The 19,664-nt window shown below is 42.0% G+C and overlaps 2 protein-coding genes across 2 annotated transcripts in view; one reads left to right on the top strand and one right to left on the bottom strand.

The window, feature by feature from the left end:
• The window catches only part of RPS16 (ribosomal protein S16), a 243,444-nt gene that overhangs the window by 98,070 nt on the left and 125,710 nt on the right, over positions 1–19,664 (bottom strand). The gene's annotated exons all lie outside the window — the stretch shown is intronic.
• The window catches only part of MON2 (MON2 regulator of endosome-to-Golgi trafficking), a 148,047-nt gene that overhangs the window by 63,706 nt on the left and 64,677 nt on the right, over positions 1–19,664 (top strand). The window contains 8 exon segments of the mRNA XM_075600518.1: positions 3,255–3,309; positions 3,312–3,547; positions 4,475–4,673; positions 6,046–6,674; positions 9,771–9,914; positions 10,868–10,885; positions 11,174–11,302; positions 14,611–14,801. Coding sequence (XP_075456633.1) covers positions 3,255–3,309; positions 3,312–3,547; positions 4,475–4,673; positions 6,046–6,674; positions 9,771–9,914; positions 10,868–10,885; positions 11,174–11,302; positions 14,611–14,801 — 1,601 coding nt within the window.

Genomic DNA, 19,664 nt, shown 5'->3' on the forward strand with positions numbered 1-19,664 from the left:
CATCCTCTCTCTCTCCTCCATCCTCTCTCTCCTCCCTCTCCCGTCCATCCTCCCCCCACCCTCCCCTCCATCCTCCCTCTCATCTCCATCCTCCATCCTCCCTCTCATCTCCATCCTCCATCCTCCCTCTCACCTCCATCCTCCCTCTCACCTCCATCCTCCCTCTCTCCTCCATCCTCCCTCTCTCCTCCATCCTCTCTCTCTCCTCCCTCTCTTTCCTCCATCCTCTCTCTCTCCTCCATTCTCTCTCACCTCCATCCTCCCTCTCTCCTCCATTCTCTTTCTCTTCTCCCTCTCTCCTCCATCCTCTTTCTCTCCTCCCTCTCTCCTCCATCCTCTCTCTCTCCTCCCTCTCTTTCCTCCATCCTCCCTCTCTCCTCCCTCCTCCCTCTCTCCTCCATCCTCTCTCTCCTCCATCCTCCCCCTCCTCCATCCTCCCTCTCCTCCATCCTCCCTCTCCTCCATCCTCCCTCTCCTCCATCCTCCCTCTCCTCCATCCTCCCTCTCCTCCATCCTCCCTCTCCTCCATCCTCCCTCTCCTCCATCCTCTCTCTCCTCCCTATCTCCTCCCTCTCTCTCCTCCTTCCTCTCTCTCTCCTCCTTCCTCTCTCTCTCTCCTCCTTCCTCTCTCTCTCCTCCATCCTCTCTCTCTCCTCCATCCTCTCTCTCTCCTCCTTCCTCTCTCTCTCTCCTCCTTCCTCTCTCTCCTCCTTCCTCTCTCTCTCTCCTCCTTCCTCTCTCTCTCTCCTCCTTCCTCTCTCTCTCCTCCTTCCTCTCTCTCTCTCTCTCTCTCTCTCTCTCTCTCTCTCTCTCTCTCTCTCTCTCTCTCTCTTCTCTCTCTCCTCCTTCCTCTCTCTCTCTCTCTCTCTCTCTCTCTCTCTCTCTCCTCCTTCCTCTCTCTCTCTCTCTCTCTCTCTCTCTCTCTCTCTCTCTCTCTCTCCTCCTTCCTCTCTCTCTCTCTCTCTCTCTCTCTCTCTCTCTCTCCTCCTTCCTCTCTCTCTCCTCCATCCTCTCTCTTTCTCCCCCTTCCTCTCTCTCTCTCTCTCTCTCCTCCTTCCTCCCTCTCCTCCTTCATCTCTCTCTCTCTCCTCCTTCCTCCCTCTCCTCCTTCCTCTCTCTCCTCCCTCTCCCGTCCATTCTCCCCCCCCATCCTCCCTCTCCCATCCCCTCTATCCTCTCTCCTCCCCTCTCCCCTCTATTTTCTCCCGCTCCATCCTCTCTTTCATCCACTCTATCGCTCTCGTCCATCCTCTCTCCTCTCTCGCCTCCCTCCTCCCTCTCCCCATCCTCCCTCTCCCCATCCTCTCTTTCCTCCCTCTGCCCTCCATCCTCCCCATCCTCCATCCTCCCTCTCGCCTCCATCCTCACTCCTTTCCATCCTCTCTCCTCTCCATCCTCTCTCGTAAGGAGAATACGGGTGAGTGATGGGTCGCCTGCGGCTAAAATGCACACGCTCCGGGCGAGTGCATTTGTCGAGCCGTGTGTGTATGTGTGTATATCTATCGTATGTGTAACCCCCCACCGCCACCACCTCCTCCAAAGGGTTACTGGTATGATTAGTGTGTACTGGGCCCCACCCTGTGTTGTCATGGAATCATGACATCACGGATAGTATCTAAGGGAGAGGGGAAAGTTCGAGAAGGACAAGAGGAGAGGAGCCTCAGGGAGAGTAAATTTGTAATGTTTATATAGTAATAGCACACACCAGGTCCCCCTGTTATGTTGTACATAGGATCCTTTAAGTAAGGATCCCCAAAAGAAGGAATGGAGTCCTGAATATTGCAGGCAAGGGAATACGGCACGCCATCACAGAAAATAGGAAAGAAGGGCTCCCCGGTGTCGGCGGATGCGCTTGAACTGTGGCTCTGCACTTATATTCCTCATTAGTATGTCTGTATGGAAGTGGCAGTTCCCACACAGGCCAAAGGTATCGGGTCACGTAAGAAAGAACCGCCAGGACTCCCGTAGGGACCTAGTAAAATCGGATTTAGACCGATCGTATCCCGAAGTAACCAGAGGGGCCGGGTCACACATCTACATAGAGCAACCAAGTAAATGTACCTCCATTCACGTGTTAAGAGTGTGTGCTAATGGAAGAACCGTATTCATGTATGTCTGATATAAAAAAACAGCGCAACGTTGTTAAAATGTGTATGAGCGGTCCCTGTGCTTAGTGACACGAATGAATGACCGTTGTACTACAAAAGTTCCTGGTGCCAATTCTACTTCCTTGCTATTTCATCGCCCCCTGAATCAAGGCAACCCATGTTGAGAAGCCATACATAACACACCAATGTAATCTCCCTAGAAGCCTGTCAGACAGGGTTATATATGTTCGTATGTATGTGTATGCAGAAAAGCCCAATCACACAGACTGTCAAGATAAGGCAATCAATTTGAGAACTAATAGTATTCTCCCACCAAACGATCCAGTCAGATATTTAAAAAGTAACAACAAGAAGGCACAGCGCACCACAGTGAAAGGCACAAGGTGTGTTAAAGAACACACAAACATATATCACAAACTTACATTGAAATAAGTAAACATGAGCTCCATGCAGTCCCAGTGAGAGCAGAGAGGTCCAAATAGGTCATTCTGATGGAATCCAGTGCTCTAGGTCCCCGGACACACAGCTTGTACCACTCAGGACATATGGAGATCACGATGAAGGGCTCAGCAGCTGATTCACTGCTGAGAAGTCCTGCACGCGACCGCCAAGATAAATGGACCTCAGCTACAAGCCTCCAAACAGCGGAGCTTCTCAACAGCTGACTGGGAGATTTCCTTACCACAGTTTGTATATTTACGTTTCAAGTTAGCAATGAAGAACTCAACGCGTTTCGCACGAACACGTTGAGGTCGTCATTGCTAACTTGAAACGTCAATACGCAAACGGTGTAAGGAATCTCCCAGTCAGCTGTTGAGTGGACCCTCCATCTTAGCGTTCACTGGGACCCATCAGAATTACATCTCTGGACCTTTCTGCTCTCACTGGGGCTGCATGGAGCTCATTTTTACTTATTTCAATGTAAGTTTGTGATATGTTTCTGCCTTTCACTCTGGTGCACAGTGCCTTTGTTGATAATGTATGTATGTGTATGGATCATTTTGCATTTGTATTTGCTAAAGAAAGATCTAAAGTGCTTTCAATTGTGTGTATGACAACATGAACTGCAGATATATTTATTTCATAACTTATACATATGTATTTTTTATGTGTATATGTTCATATTATTTTGTATTTTTTTTTTAGTGGAACATTTCTGATTACTTTTTCCAAAGAGGAGAAACTATAGAACGAGAACTAAACGAGAGGAGGTCTTGCTTCAGAAGCAGGCGGAAGAGAACGGGTTGACTTTAAATCGGCCTTTCCACCCTGCACCACCATTTGACTGTCTATGGCTGTGTCTCTATGCCAAGCTGGGGGAGCTGTGTGTTGACCCACGTCCTGCCGTCAGGAAAAGCGCTGGGCAGACTTTGTTCTCTACAATAGGGGCTCATGGAACTTTGCTGCAACACGCAACGTGGCACACCGTCATATGGAAGGTACGGTATTCAAGTGAGGAGCTCTGCCCCGCAGGGCAAGCATGGAATCGTTTAACAGAGAACACATTCTAGTTCTGACATACAAGGAGTATATATAGTAGGCCATTTTTGGCAATTAACCATTATAACAGAAGAGTCAATTGGCTGTAAAACCTTAAATTGTCAGCAGCATTTTTTTTTTTAAATCTGCTAAACACCCTAATTTATTTTATTCTATGCATTTCGTGCCTCTACTACTTCTTTGTATAGCAAAGGCCAGATTTTCAGGACCCAATTTATAAATATGCATGTGACTAATGTAATTGCAATTCACCATTAGCTAAGGAGGGAAGTTTACATGTATGTAGTTTCCCCATAACTTTGCCATTACCCCTAATTTACTCAAAAAGCTGAGATTGAGATGATCTCTTCATAAAGTAAATTTCGAGTAGCCTAAAATGTTATAATTAAGATGCTTGTTTTTGTTTATACAGATTTTTAACAAGCATTATATGTTTCCTCCCATAACGCCTATTCCCCACCAAAACGTTTTGATTGCAGTACACACTTAATGCTTCCTGTGCTGCTTGTGGTGTGGGAACACCAGAGTGCACTAGCAGTGTACCGCAATACAAAGCTGCTATCAACATTGCAATTACTTTAAATCAAGTGACCACTTAATTGTTGGAGAATTCTCAACAGTGACCTGTCCGAGAGGACCAGAAAAGACAGTGTTTTATCTTGAGGATTAGAAGCAAATGTCTTTAACTTTCTAATGTTGTAGTGCTCACTGTGATTGCTGTCATTGCACTGCAGAGTTAGTCGGGCTTGTATTTGTATTAGTCAGGTGATCCTAGGTTACTGCATCACAGAGCTAAACTAGTTTATTCCTCCAGAGGGGGTAGAAGAGACACAGCTGTGATTGTGCTATCTTTCCAATTGGTACAGGTGCTGTTTCACCTGTTAAATCAGGTCCGAGAGTCTTCAACAACAGCTGACAAAGAGAAGATCGAGTCGGGGGGTGGTAACATCCTGATCCATCACTCCAGGGACACAGCAGAGAAACAGTGGGCCGAGACCTGGGTACTAACACTAGCTGGGGTGGCCCGAATATTTAACACTCGGAGATACTTGCTCCAACCTCTAGGTAGAGTGATACATCACCGGGGTCTCAATGTGTGAATAAAATGTACAGGGGACTTGTATGCAAACATACATTAAGCATGCCTTTTAAATGTTACACATTTTCTGTCAAAACAAACATTATTGCATAAATTACCTTTTAGCTTCCTAATTTCATCCTGATTACATACTTCATTGTGAAAATGTCCCTGTCGTTTTATGTTTAGGAGAAATATTGACATAAACACGTTTTTTTTTTCCCTATGGGCTGCTTTTTCGTGTTCCTTATTTTTTTCTTAAAGCTGCAGTTCAAGCTCCCGTGATTTTTTTTAAAATTTTTTTTTTACTTCAATAGTTTCATGTGGGCAATCTCTACTTACCTAAAGAACTGCATAGCTGCCGGTCAATTCGTTCTCCGTCTATTGATCGGCAAAGTTTGGCGACATCTTTAGATCTGTGGAATGTAAATGGTTGCTATAGTAACAAGCGTGCTTGTTAAAATATAATACAAGAAAATTGGTCTTTCAAAGTTGTTTTTTTTTTACACAGAAAATGCTAAAAGTATTTTTTCTTACTACAGAACTGATTTATTAAAAACAAAAACACATGCATGATATTGCTTGAACTGCAGCTTTAAAACTGTACCAAACTTTCTGCAGAACTAATTTTCTCAGTTATATAGGCAAGTCTCTAATTATTAAGAATCCACATTTGTACGTCACTCTTGATTTATAAAAGGTGTATGTTTTATGTTCCTATTGTGATTTGGTGCTCATCATTATATTATTGTGATTTTTAAAGTTAGACACTTGGGCTTGAAACATTTCTGAAATTATGATTCTAAAGTAACATAGTACAGGGCTGGCACCATTATATATATTTATTTTTATCCTTCTTTGGCATTTGAAAAATCCTTAAGACCATAAAACTCCACTCATATCCACCCCTGAATAATTAGGACCATTAACCTTCCCTCTGTCAATGAGACAGCACGGGTTAACATTTCCTGAAGGGAAATAAGCAGCCAACTCTATCTTTCTGCAGTGTGGCTTAAAGGCGTGAAACAGTAGGCTGTGTGAAGGCAGACTGCGTCTCTCTAAGTGCAAAGCATTATGGTGTGCAAGAATCGAGGCCCCGGTGATGAGTGACAGACACACTGCCTTCACACAGTCTGTAGTTCCGCAAGGTAGAAAGGAAGAGGAAGCTGCTTCTCACTCGTCTGCCTTTCCAAGCTTGCAAATATCCTTGAAATTCCCAAAATATCCTGTAATCTGTTGTCAAAATCATCAAAAAAGATAACATCTTTGAAAATCACAGCCTGACATAGTAGATTGAGAAAGTGTTTGTGTTACAGATCCAGTAATATTCAATACATTGTTTCTTTTTCCTTAATGCAGGTGACTTTTCCAAGGCCTGGGATGTTCTTCTAGATCATATCCTGTCAGCTGCTCTCAGCAAAAACAATGAAGTCTCCTTGGCCGCACTGAAAAGCTTTCAGGAAATCTTACAAATAGTGAGCCCCACTAGAGACCCTGACAAGCCTGAACCTTTCCCTGGCATTACAGTAACTGCACCAGTTATTATTGGACCAGTTACTGCCGCTGGTCCAGGGAGACCCTTAATGAGAGCCGATTCCATAGGAGAAAGACTTGGCAGATATAATAGCCCTGAGCAGCCCATAGCTATGGATGAGATTGAAGACTCAGCCCTGTGGTGGGCTGCTTGGAACACCTGGTATAGGGTTGGTTCAGAGAGTACCATGCCACCATCCACTTGTGACAAACTGCCTTTTATCCCTAGCCAGCCTTTTCTCACAGCTTTAATTCAGATTTTCCCAGCTCTTTATCAGCATATCAAAACTGCTTTTAGCATGGACGATCTACAAAAGCTGGGAGTTATATTACACGGGGCTGTATCAGTGCCTATAAGCTCAGATGCCTCTCCTTTCATCCTTCCCTCTTATACTGAAGCAGTGTTGACAAGCCTTCAGGAATCTGTGCTTACAGCCTTGGATGTCCTACAAAAGGTAACTATTAAACTCATCTGTGTTTCATTTTTCTTCACATCTCCTGTTTCTAAAGAGCACTGCACACAAAAAAAGATTAGGAATCTACTATATGGTCTAATGATGAAGATATGAAAAGTGTTTCTCTAAAATAAAACTGTACGGCACATATGTTATGCTGCAGCAATGTATCTGTTAACAAATAATTAAAGCAGGGCATTATCCTATCTTCAGATATCCCTAGCAGATGCACCATCTGAATAAAGTACTTCAGTGCCCTCCCTAATAAAGCAGCAATCATTGGATCATAGAAAAGTCAGTGGAACGGCAGACTGTTGAAGTGCACAAATGTTTATCATCACTGGGATTATAGAGTCCTGTAATGGCAGATGTTTCTGGTGGCCATTCTTTCCACCTTAGGAAGTCCTTCAGATGAAATAACTTTTTGGCAGATATTCTCTATGGCATTGTGGGGGGGGGGGGTTCTCGATGGTATTTGGGATCAGAGATCCTCTGCAGATTGTGTGTACAACTACTGGAAATATTGCTATCATTTTGTGTTCCTTTCACACCTGATATATCACCTTTTTGAATTTGGGAGTGCTTGTCCTTCTGTTCTCTGATTTTTGTATCTCTCAATTCATGCACGGTATGCATCCCACAAGACATCGACACTGAGGAAAGTGTGTGTGTGTGTGTGTTATGTACGTGTGTGTTTTATACATACTGTGTGTGATATATATCTCTATCTATCCATCCCAGTGTGTGTGTATGTGTTATGAATCAAAATAGATAATTGACCCAATGAAAATTTGACAATATGCTAACGAACAAAAACACATGATTGAAGACTGCAGTCGTTAACTGTTTTGGCACATGAAGGGATCACCGATTTTGATTAGCTGCAAATTACATGTGAATGTGAAGTTAGAAAGAAGCAAACTGATTTAATAATGAGACAAAAATAATCAATACTCTCAAGAATAACAGCAGAAATTTTCAACTAGAACTGGAAAAATCCATTCAGCTTGCTGGAAATGCGTGGGAATACTACTGTATAACAAACTTTATGAAAATTGTAGTTGAAAGCACAGAAACAACTGGAGGAATCACTAACATAAAACAGGATAAGAAAATATCTGATACAACAAAACAATTAATTTAAGAGATAAGAAATTAAGCAATCCCAATATGCAAGAATAAGAATTAAATATGCACAGCTGTGCAGGACACACAAATGTATAACTGAAAATGCAAGAAAATGTAACTGATGTGGTGAAGACGACTATGGAAGATAACAAGCTTAGAGAAGACAAAGCAACGACTTGTGGTTGGAAAGAAGCAAATCCTTGCACTCAAACAAGATGGTGGATCAATATTAAAACTCTGCACTTATAAAGAGTTAAGGACTTCTACGTGAAATTGTACGCTAACACAGTGCATAATCCAGCAGAGTAGAAACGAGAAGAAACCACCAATGATGCATCCTTCCAGAAGAAGTGGCAAAAGCAATAAAATCCATGAAGAGTGGGAATGCTCCTGGGAAAGTTGGAATTACAACTGAAATCTTGAAAGAAGCTTGGGAAGTAGAAAAGAATCCTTGCAAAACTTTACATGCTGCTTGAACAGGAACATTTCAGAAGAATGAGGCAATGCCATAGTTATCCTCATCCAGAGGAACGGAGACAAGGAAGACCTCAAGAACTACAGACCTATCGGTCTACTTCCAATCAATTACAAGATTTTTACGAAGAGCCCCCCCCCCCCAAATCAGCTATAGCAGACCATATTTGCCCAGCCTACAGAACAAGTAGGATTTGCAGTGGTTACAACACAATAGGCTGCACCCAATTTGTACAAGAAGTGATACCCGAAGTAATGAAGACGATTTACTGTACCATATATCATAGATTCCGAAAAAATCATTTGATTCTGTCTACAGCTCAATTGTCCTAGATGCATTAAGACGACAAAATCTTGAAGAAACGTATATTTATATTATAAAGAGCATTCGATTACATGAAGATACAAGCAAGGTAAGGATCAGCAGGGAGAAACCATGTCACCAAAACTTTTGACAGCAGCACTTGGAGAATTATTCAAGACATTAGATTTGGAAGAAAAAGGGATCTAAATCACCGGTGGGTATTTGAGCCACCTGCGATTTGCAGATGACAAGTTCAGAAAACCTCCAGCAACAAATCATCGAAACAAGTAAGAAAATGGGCCTCTGTATGAATCTTGACAAGACAAGTGATCAACAGATGTGTCAAGTCTGCAATGATCTAAATAAATGGAATAGAAGTAAAAGAAGTCGAAGACTAGGTCTATCTTGGCTGGCAAATAACAATGGATGGGGACCTTTTTGAATGAAATCAATAGGAAAATGAAGATGGGATAGAGCGCATTTGGAAGCAACAAGACATAATTTCAAGGGAACCTTCCACTGTGCCTCAAGAGGAAGGTTTTTCAACAAGTGTATTCTGTCTGTGCTCCTGTATGGATCTGAAACTTCGACCCTAAATGCGAAGATAATTCAGAAGCGTTAGACAACGCAAAGAACTAAGGGGAGATGTATTCTGGGTATTATCCGAAGAGAGAGAAAAAGTGAACGGTTTTGAAACCAAACAAAAGTCTGTGACATGACAAGGGCGAAGACCTTAAAATGGCAGTGGGCTGGATATATCACAGAAGAAATTACTATTGTTGGACAAAGATGATGCTCCACTGGTTTCTAAGAGAGGTTAAAGTACCAAGATGACAACCAAAAATAAGATGGGTGGATGAAATCAGAAATTTCTTGTAGCAATGTGGAGAAGCAGGCAACCGCAGTACGTGAACAATCCTTGGAGAGGCCTTCATCCAGCAGTGGATCGACCAGGGCTGATATAGATCTATATATGTATATCAAAGAAACAACAAATCCTCTGTATTTACTTTCCTAATAAAAAGGGATTTGCACGTAAAAAGGGATTTGCACCTGTATATTGATATTATGTCAAGCATTCCACGTTTATTAACAAAAAGAAAAGAAATAACCATACATGTCTGTTCACCAAATAACTTATGTTTTTTTGGTTTTGTCATTCTAATTTGTGACTTTGTTTCCCCAAATAGGCCATCTGTGTAGGACCTGAAAATATGCAGATAATGTACCCAGCGATCTTTGACCAGCTGTCCGCATTTGTGGAATTCTCATGTAAACCTCCCCAATATGGAAAGTTAGAAACAAAGCACATTGCAAATGCAAAATACAATCAGGTAACTATTCTTGTTTAATTGCTAATTTAGGTCTCTCTATATACATTAGACATGCACTCGCTGGGTTGCTGTGTTATGGTGGACCAAGCTGAGGTGTATGTATGTATGTATGTATGTATGTATTTAAAGTCATATTTGAAAGTTGCCATGTTTTCCTTTTTATTTTCATCTACATAAGGTAATTCAATGTATTTATACCTCATCCTGTCTGAGCAATTAATGAAGGGCACGGGACAAGGCAGAGATATGGACAGTTAAACCCCAATACATTTCAGGTTTACAAAAAGTGCCCCATTTCTATGCTTTTCTTTTTCATTAAATAATTGGGGACAGCCTGACACTGTTACCCAGTGTTCAGTTATTTGCATGCTTGTTGGGTAACGAATGTAAACGATTCCAGCATTATTACTATCTGCTGCAGACTGATCTAGTGAGTGTGTTTGTCCTTGCTTCACTGCAGTGCAGTTTACCCTGCTCATTCAAATGACTAATTTCTGCGTGGGTTGGCGTGGCATGATGTTTAATTATGAAACCCTTTTGGCGTGCTCTCAGTGTGATAATAATTAGCGATCATTAAGACCCACTTGAAAAGGCATTGACAATTGGTAATGACTATCACACTTTTGTGGGTAGAGACCCTATGGGATGTCGTTTTTATAGCAAACTGAGATATTCTTTTTAAGAGCGCAAATGTGGCTTCTAATTTAAAATAGTAAATTGAGTTTGAGGCCTATTGCATTGTGTGCATATGTGACAATTAAAATATCAGTAAACCAATCCCATTCATATATCTTAACATACATAAATACAAAGTCAATTAAAAAGCTTTCAGCGCCAATTACAGTACACTGCTTTCTCTAAACTAAAGATAATGTTTGTGTTTGACTTTGTAAATCTATATGAATTAACTTCTCTCATTCTGTTTGTTCTTCATCACAATGGAATCACAATAGATCCAACTTTTTGCACCGGTGAGTGATTTTTCCTTAAATTGCCCTATTCTGGGTTGTTTTCTACACACACAAAAATCACCTCTCACACTTTCAGAATCCAACCAAATTGTGGCCTCTTGGGTACAGCTTGCCTTGTTTTTAAAGAATGCATAGTGCTTGATTCAACTTCCCCCCCCCCCTCTCCTGTCCTGTTTATTTGTACAAGATCATGCATGCAATCAAATATAGCTGTTTTTCAGCAAATATCTTATGTATAAATCATACATTTATATAGGATTCTATTTGCAATGTTTTCTTTGTTTTCAGGCAGAGTGGGTTGCCTTAAATTACGTACCTTTCGCCGAGAAATCCTTAGAAGTTGTGGTGGATCTGTACCAAAAAACAGCTTGTCATAAAGCAGTAGTGAATGAAAAAGTTCTCCAGAAAGTCATCAAGGTAAAACTATTCGGAATTACTGTATTTGTATTCACTTTTGTATGAACCAAAACTGGACATCTCTGGACAGCTGGAGAGAGAGCTTTTGTATCCATGATACATCTGTGGAACCCTGATATTCACATGTGCAGCTCATAGTGGGGATGGTCCTCTTTATTTGGATTAAACAGATAACTTAAAGTGGGTAACAATACTGTGTAGCCTAGTATTTATGTAGTGCTTTGGATAAATGTGCAGCTATTCTTCACTAGCAGCTTCCAAGCAGATGTCTTCTAGGAACTCTGGTTCTCTTGGCTAATTTTAAAGATCAAACAGGGTTGAGATATAATCCTTTTAGGTCATTTATTTATAGAATGCATACAAAAGCAGTATCAGTGCTGTGTTTTTTTTATTCCTATTTGCAGCTTACATTTGCTCTGTGTTTTGCAGACATTTAGCACCGTAGCACCAGCATTACCATTCAGTGTTTTGCAGTGGCATAGCACAGAGGTGCGCAAACTTTTCAGTCTGCGCCCCCTTGCTCACACCCGCCACCATACTTTGTCTCCGGCGTCAAATGATGCCGTGTGGTTTCGTGACGTCACGTTGCCATGGTAACGCGTCGCTGAAGACAAGGTAAAGAAAAGCTGCAGAGGCCTCACGGAACCCCCCAGCATTTAATTGAAATAACAGAAATAAACTGTGCGCTACTATCTATCTCCTTATAATTGAATACAGTGCAGTGACTAAACCATATATAAATAAAGTAAACCACAATACCACAGTGAATAAGTGATTAGATAATTAAATTATAACATAACCGTGTGGTTGATAAGGGCGTCTGCTGCTATAAACATTAGGGGTGGCTCAGCACCCCACACACTCTAAGAAATGGAAACAAAAAGAAAACAGCGCACAACGCCAAATAGTGAAGTAAGTAATAGAATGTATTACAATATTAAAGGGGTAATAAATCTGCGTACATCAGATAAAAATAACATGTGCATTTAGTGCATAACACACTGGTTACCACTCTGTAGCTGTAAAACAGGACGGTCTGGCACTCAGCTGTCTCTGCAGGAGCCTCTATGATGGTTCTGGGGCATGGGATCCTTCATGCACTCCTCACACAGCAGGACGCTGCTCACAAGGGGATTCCTTTCAAGCAGCCTGGTAATACTGCAGATTCAGACACTTAGTGGGACCGCTCCTCAACCGGTGATATACTGCCTCCAGGGGAATTCCCCTACAGTCCCCCGTCTCTCCTGTGTAGATTTGCTGCTTTTCCCAGCTGCTATGATCTTAGGGCAGTCCAGAGCTGTTGGAATTGCTCTGCAAACACTTCCGCAACTGCAGGGGCTTACACAGCGTGCCACGATGCCGCTCCGTCACGTGGTATAGCGGAGTGACGTCACAGTTCTCGTGGCAATGGAGGAATCAATAGGGAGGAAGAAGGAGAGTCCCTTACAGTCTCTTACCGGCGCAGAGATCGCTCAGTTAGCACGGTGGCAGCCAATATAAGCTGATAGTGATACAAATCCAAAGGATGAATATAGGCAAAATTATGGCATTAATACATCCAACATGTTTCGTAGATCTAACTACTTCTTCAGGGAATAATTTGGCCATTACCCAGAGGTCTTAAATACCTCTCAGAGATGTCTCATTGGTCAAACAATTAGAGTTAGACCAATCATCTGAGCTATGGTCAAAGTATTAGGGAAGATTTATTTCTACTTTTAAAACAACAACTTTATTAACAAATGAACAATCACATATATAAAAAAAACACTAGCATATAATCAAAACCTAACATGAACATAAAACCATGCTGGAATAAAAATAAACACATTATTAGTATATTAAAAGATTAAAATAGACATCATAAATTCCTTAAGCAATATAAAATATATATATGTATATCTAACTAGAAATAGCAGGTAAGCTACAGCAGGGAGAAGGAAACACATAGCAGTGCCTTATCACTAAATCTAATGAGGACGTGGGCTGGAGGTTTTAATATAATGCCCAAATATCCACATCCTCATTGAGCCCCTTGGGCAGCAAATCTACACAGGAGAGACGGGGGACTGTAGGGGAATTCCCCTGGAGGCAGTACAGTATATCGCCGGTTGAGGAGCGGTCCCACTAAGTGTCTGAATCTGCAGTATTACCAGGCTGCTTGAAAGGAATCCCCTTGTGAGCAGCGTCCTGCTGTGTGAGGAGTGCATGAAGGATCCCATGCCCCAGAACCATCATAGAGGCTCCTGCAGAGACAGCTGAGTGCCAGACCGTCCTGTTTTACAGCTACAGAGTGGTAACCAGTGTGTTATGCACTAAATGCACATGTTATTTTTATCTGATGTACGCAGATTTATTACCCCTTTAACATTGTAATACATTCTATTACTTACTTCACTATTTGGCGTTGTGCGCTGTTTTCTTTTTGTCTCCATTTAATTGAAATGCCTTGGTGGAAGAGCGTGGGGCCTCTGCAACTGCCGCACCCTGCCCTAAAAAATCTTGCGCACCCCTGGCATAGCAGATACCACAAGTTAATAAGGACATTTAAATAAACTCCAGTTACATTTTATTTTGAGTCTTCAGCTTCTCAGTTGACCACTAGATGTCAGCCGAGACAGTATACTGTACCACAAGTTTACAGCAAGGGTTTCTATTTACCAGCTTAAGGTTACTGCCGCACCTTAAAAAAAAAATAGGTTCTTTTTGCCACATCGGTCCTTACAAAAATGTGTTCTTCAGGTTAAGATTTTAATGGATCATAAATAGTTGTCACTTTATAAGCAAAATATTTAACTTTAAAAGACAAGACGTTGTACAAACAAACATAGATATAGTTGTGTGTTCCATTCTTGTTTCCTTTTCTCTTCTATTCGCAGGGGTGCGCAAACTGTGGGTGGAAGATTTTGCTGGGGGGGGCGCGGGCGGTTACAGAGGCCCCGCGCTCTTCCCCAAAGCATTTAAATGAAATGTCGGGGGATTGCGTGAGGCCACTGCAACTCTTTACTTACCCAGATTCAGCCGCTCTGTGACGCGTCGCCATGGCAACGTGGCGGCAAATGACGCCGCGGGTCATGTGACGTCACACGCAGCTCCAAGGTAGGGAGGGGGGGTGCGGGCAAAGCAGCAGGGAAGACTGGGCACAGCACAAAAAGTTTGCGCTCCCTTTATCTATTGCACTCTGTTGCATATTACAGGATCATATAATGTGCTATTAACTGTCATTTAAACAAGTATAAGATTTGTGAGGAACTTGCTCGTCTGATGCTTATTTTCTATGTAAAACATATGGAGATTTCTCTTCACAGACTTTAAGGGTACCACTCAGTTTAAAATATGCCTGTCCTTCAGAAAGCACATGGAAGCTAGCAGTATCTTCCCTGCTAAAAGTACTCTCAATTGGGTTACCTGTTGCAAGACAGCATGCATCTTCTGGGAAATTTGACGGCATGTGGCCAGAACTGGCCAATACATTTGAAGACTTTTTATTTACAAAAAGGTAGGTGGAAATCATTCTATATAATACACATAAAGTCAATACCGGGTTAAGTAGAGAAGTGGTAATAGACATTATCTATTGAGAATGCCATTTCAAGTGCTATTAGCTAATTGTGCTTCATCTACATTTATGTATTATGCCATTTATAAGGCTTGTTTACCCTTGCAATGCCCTAGAAATAAAATATATATGTGAAGTAATTGGCAATTAACAATAGCTAATGGCTACCCTATTTAAGTGAGAGTGGTAAACCTCTTGTGGCGCTGAGGAAAGGGGTAGCCTATAAAATTCAAATGGACTGTGGAGATTGTCCTGATCCTTGAATTGTTACCTCAAGAGAAGGGAGACAAAACATGGAGAAACACTACAATAGTGCATTACCCAAGGAACATAAACATAAAATATGTGGACTGAGCAATTTACTAATCCAAATTGGATTGATAAAAATGTGTACACCTGTACATCAAATTAGTAAAACATCTGAGTGCCGAAGCACTCCGAATAAAACTTTGCTCCGCCGATAGGAAAAACGGAAATCCTACTCACCAAAGGTGACTAGGGCATACGCCATTAAATGATTGGTCTTTAGCTGATCGACACCGCTCGCATCGGGGTGCAGCACGCCAGTGCCTCGAGGAGATCCGCCTTTCGTGCTCGAAGTGCAATACTTCCAGAGTCTCCCCGATCGGCTCCTCTGCTGAAGTCACCGCTAGTGTTCCACTCTGGAAGTATTGCACTTCGAGCACGAAAGGCGGATCTCCTCGAGGCACTGGCGTGCTGCACCCCGATGCGAGCGGTGTCGATCAGCTAAAGACCAATCATTTAATGGCGTATGCCCTAGTCACCTTTGGTGAGTAGGATTTCCGTTTTTCCTATCGGCGGAGCAAAGTTTTATTCGGAGTGCTTCGGCACTCAGATGTTTTACTAATTTGATGTACAGGTGTACACATTTTTATCAATCCAATTTGGATATTAAATTGCTCAGTCCACATATTTTATGTTTATGTTCCTTGGGTAATGCACTATTGTAGTGTTTCTCCATGTTTTGTCTTCCTTCTTTTGAGGTAACAATTCAAGGATCAGGACAATCTCCACAGTCCATTTGAATTTTATAGGCTACCCCTTTCCTCAGCACCATAAGAGGTTTACCACTCTCATATCCATTACTGGTTGTGAGATAACCAGAGTAACTTTTTGGGCTGCTCTAAGGACTCTCTTTTGGACTCCAGTACACAGGTTCATGTATATTGTCACTTATTGTTCAATTAATTAATTTATTTAGGTTGTCACGCGACCGCTATACTGCACTTAATTTTCACTTGCACTATCCTATTTAAGTGACTTTAAAGAGTCAATCCAAGCAGCTTAACCCCCTCCCCCCCACCCCCCATAAATAATTATTTTTGCTTTAATATATGTATAACTTTAGATTACCTTTTATTGAAAACAAATGACCTAAACTGCCGATCTCTTTGGTTCTCTCGTGATCGATCAGCAAAATCCTGTTTCCCAGGATTCACTAAATGGCTGCTTTTCCGTTTCAATCAATCCTTCAGTCCGTGTAACTCAACAGCTACAATGTATTCTTATATTACTAAGGTAACATTATCTGTTAGTTTGCAGCTCAAGCTGCTGCGAATAAGGGCAACAAATTATCCCACACAGGAGAGTGTTAAGGAGGTGGTTAAAACTCATTAAAAATGGCATAAAGAATTGAATTTATAAATAAAAAAAAATAGTAAGTATTCTCTAATACTACAGAACTGATTTATTTATATGTAGGATATTGCTAGGATTGTTCCTTTAAGAATTTTGCCATTGTATACATTACAAACACATGCATTATATCACGAGAGGTACTTGCACTAGTTAGTTAGGCTTTTGAAATGTGTACCAAAAAATAACCTTTGTGGTTTTGTGTAATACAGTACCGACACACTTTATTGCAGTGTGGTCGGTACCGCAAGCCGGGAGATTTCCCGGCTTACTAGTGGCCGCCCCTCGGCGTGCCGCGCGTCATAGACGCGCGGTCACGCGTCTTCGGGAGCGTGCGCCCCCTGCACGCGCGTCCAGGGGCTCCCCGAGGGAGCCCTGGTGTCCCGCGATCGCGGGACAGCGGCAGGGGGTTCCGGGGGACCCGGCAGCGGTAGGGAGAGCGCCCCGATCGGAGGGCGCTCTTCCGCTGCTTCGGCGCGCGCCCGTCACACTCGGGCACGCGCCAGGCTACTGCTGCGGCCAAGAACGGGCAAATGCTCGAATAAACTTGGCCGCAGCAGTATGGGTCTGAATTCTGAGTTGTTTTATTTTTCTTGCATTTTTTAATGTTGCTGCTTTTTCTTATTGCCTTTGTATATTCTATTTAAGGTAGTGTGTGCCTTTGTCTCACCAAATGAGTTTGCCCATATATATTAAAATAAGGCACACATTTACCAGCTAGATCATTTTCTTCCGTTACACATATATGATTAGGTCTTTGTAAATTGCAAACCTGCACACGCCTATCCCATTTTGTAGCAAACCACACATGACAAATGACATTATGAATCTGACATACAAACTCATTGTAGCACAGTAATACTGAAAATAAGGGGTAGTTTTGACAAGTGAAGGCAACACACCTGTTTGTTTTTTTTCCTCGCTTCAAAGTCTAGATTTATTGTTTTGGGCTCCATTCACATATTTCTGAAGTTTGTAAACCTAATTAAAAAGCTTGTTTCTGAAAGGATATAAAACGTTCCATATCGTGATTAACTGAAACTTGTGCCCTTATCATTCCTAATGTACCTGTTGGCATGTCTTGCGTTCAGTCTGCCAACGCTTTCTAGACGACCTTGAGCCACCTCAGCTAACAGTGTCTGACGAAAGCCATGTTTTCTGTGGGAGAATTTTTACATTTACTTTAAATTGAGCATCTAATTTGATGTGGTGAAGTGTAATAAATTAAATGGAGTTTTAGTCAGAAGGAAGGATTTTAAGCAATGTTGTGGATTTTTAACAGGTCTAGAGCACAGGCAATAGCAGAATTATATTTTGCTATATTAACAATTTTTAAAGTGTGTTGTTTTTTTTTAATCCTGTTACTGCAAACCGTTTAATATGGTAGAAAGGGCTTCTCACTTCAGATACCAGTGAAGAGTAGCCGATTACCACAAACCAGCAAAAATATGTTCCACAGAGATGAAAATGAACCCTCACTTATTGAGTGAATAAAATTGAGTTTATTACATATTGAAAAAATACAAATAATTACCATTGTATATCATGCAATGTTTCTGGCAGGAATATTTTATAAAATTGCCTATACTTGAGACCTGGTTTGATTGTGTGCACGAGGCATGGTTTTATCGTTCCAGAAACCCCACCACACGTGTTTTTGTATTGAAATCAAAGAAGGCATATGGAAATTTCCACTGGTTACTCCATTTGAAACACAATTATAATGTATGCAATATATTTAATTGCTCTTGTCATGAAGCATTTGGCAAATTTAAATAGCAAACAGCTAAGCAAGTATTTCGAAGCCATATATTTATAATAAATAATTGTAATTATTTGACATTTTGTTGCTTACAATGGAACATCTCCTGAGCAACTGTAGAATTAATTGTCCATTTGAGATAGAGGTGTGTGTGTGTGTGTGTGTATACACTACTAGCAACTATGGATGTAGAGTCACTTTATACAAACATCCCCCACGAGGATGGGATTTTAGCCTGCAGATACTTTCTGGGACCGCAGGAGCCACTCACAGAGACAGTGACTAAATGCATTGAATTTATTCTGACCCAGAGCTACTTCACATTTGGAAATGACACATACCTCCAGACAACCGGGACCGCTATGGGTACTCGGATGGCGCCACAGTATGCCAACCTGTTCTGTGCAAAACTGGAAAGTGACTTTCTTTCCACCTGTCACTTGAAACCCCTTACATACCTTCGCTACATCGATGACATCCTCCTGATTTGGACCTCTGGCGAACAGGAGCTCCTACAGTTCTATGACAACTTCAATACGTTCCACCCAACCATCAACCTCAAACTCACCCATTCCCCGGATGAAGTACATTTCCTAGACACCACCATTACTATAAAGAACAACTACAGACTTCTGTATACCGCAAACCTACAGACAGAGCCAGCTATTTGAGGGACAACAGCTTCCACCCGACACACACCAAACATGCAACCATCTACAGTCAAGCCATACGATACAACCGGATATGCTCCGACACAGCAGACAGAGACCAGCGGATTAAAGCCTTGAGATCAGATTTTATAAACCGTGGATATAACCACAGAATTGTAGACCAGCAAATTCACAAAGCCACCAGAATACCAAGAAGTGATCTCCTTGAATACAAACAGAAGGAGACAAGCGACAGGGTACCTTTGGTGGTCACATATAACCCACACCTAGGAGCCCTACGCAAGATCGCCAGGAAACTACAACCCATCCTCCAGGAAGATACAAGACTGCAACAGGTCTCCCTGAAGCACCCTTATTATCATACAGACAACCCCATAATCTCAAGAATATTATGGTGAGGAGTAAAGTATTCAGCAGTACAACTGAATGCGGGACGAAACCATGCCAGGACCCAAGATGCAAAACCTGCGCAATGCTCTACACAGCGGACACAATACAAATACCACACAGGAATTGGGAATACAAAATCAGAGGAAGGTTCACCTGTTCCTCCAGCAATGTCGTGTACCTCATCATGTGCATGAAATGCCCAGGGGGCTGCTACTACATAGGTGAGACAGGGCCGGGGCTAAACAAGAGAATGAACCTGCATCACCACAGCATCACGCGCGGAACAAGAGACAGTCCTGTCGGCAAACATTTCTCTGACTCTGG

The sequence above is a fragment of the Ascaphus truei genome, chromosome 5, assembly GCF_040206685.1.
Source record: "Ascaphus truei isolate aAscTru1 chromosome 5, aAscTru1.hap1, whole genome shotgun sequence".
NCBI lineage: Eukaryota > Metazoa > Chordata > Amphibia > Anura > Ascaphidae > Ascaphus > Ascaphus truei.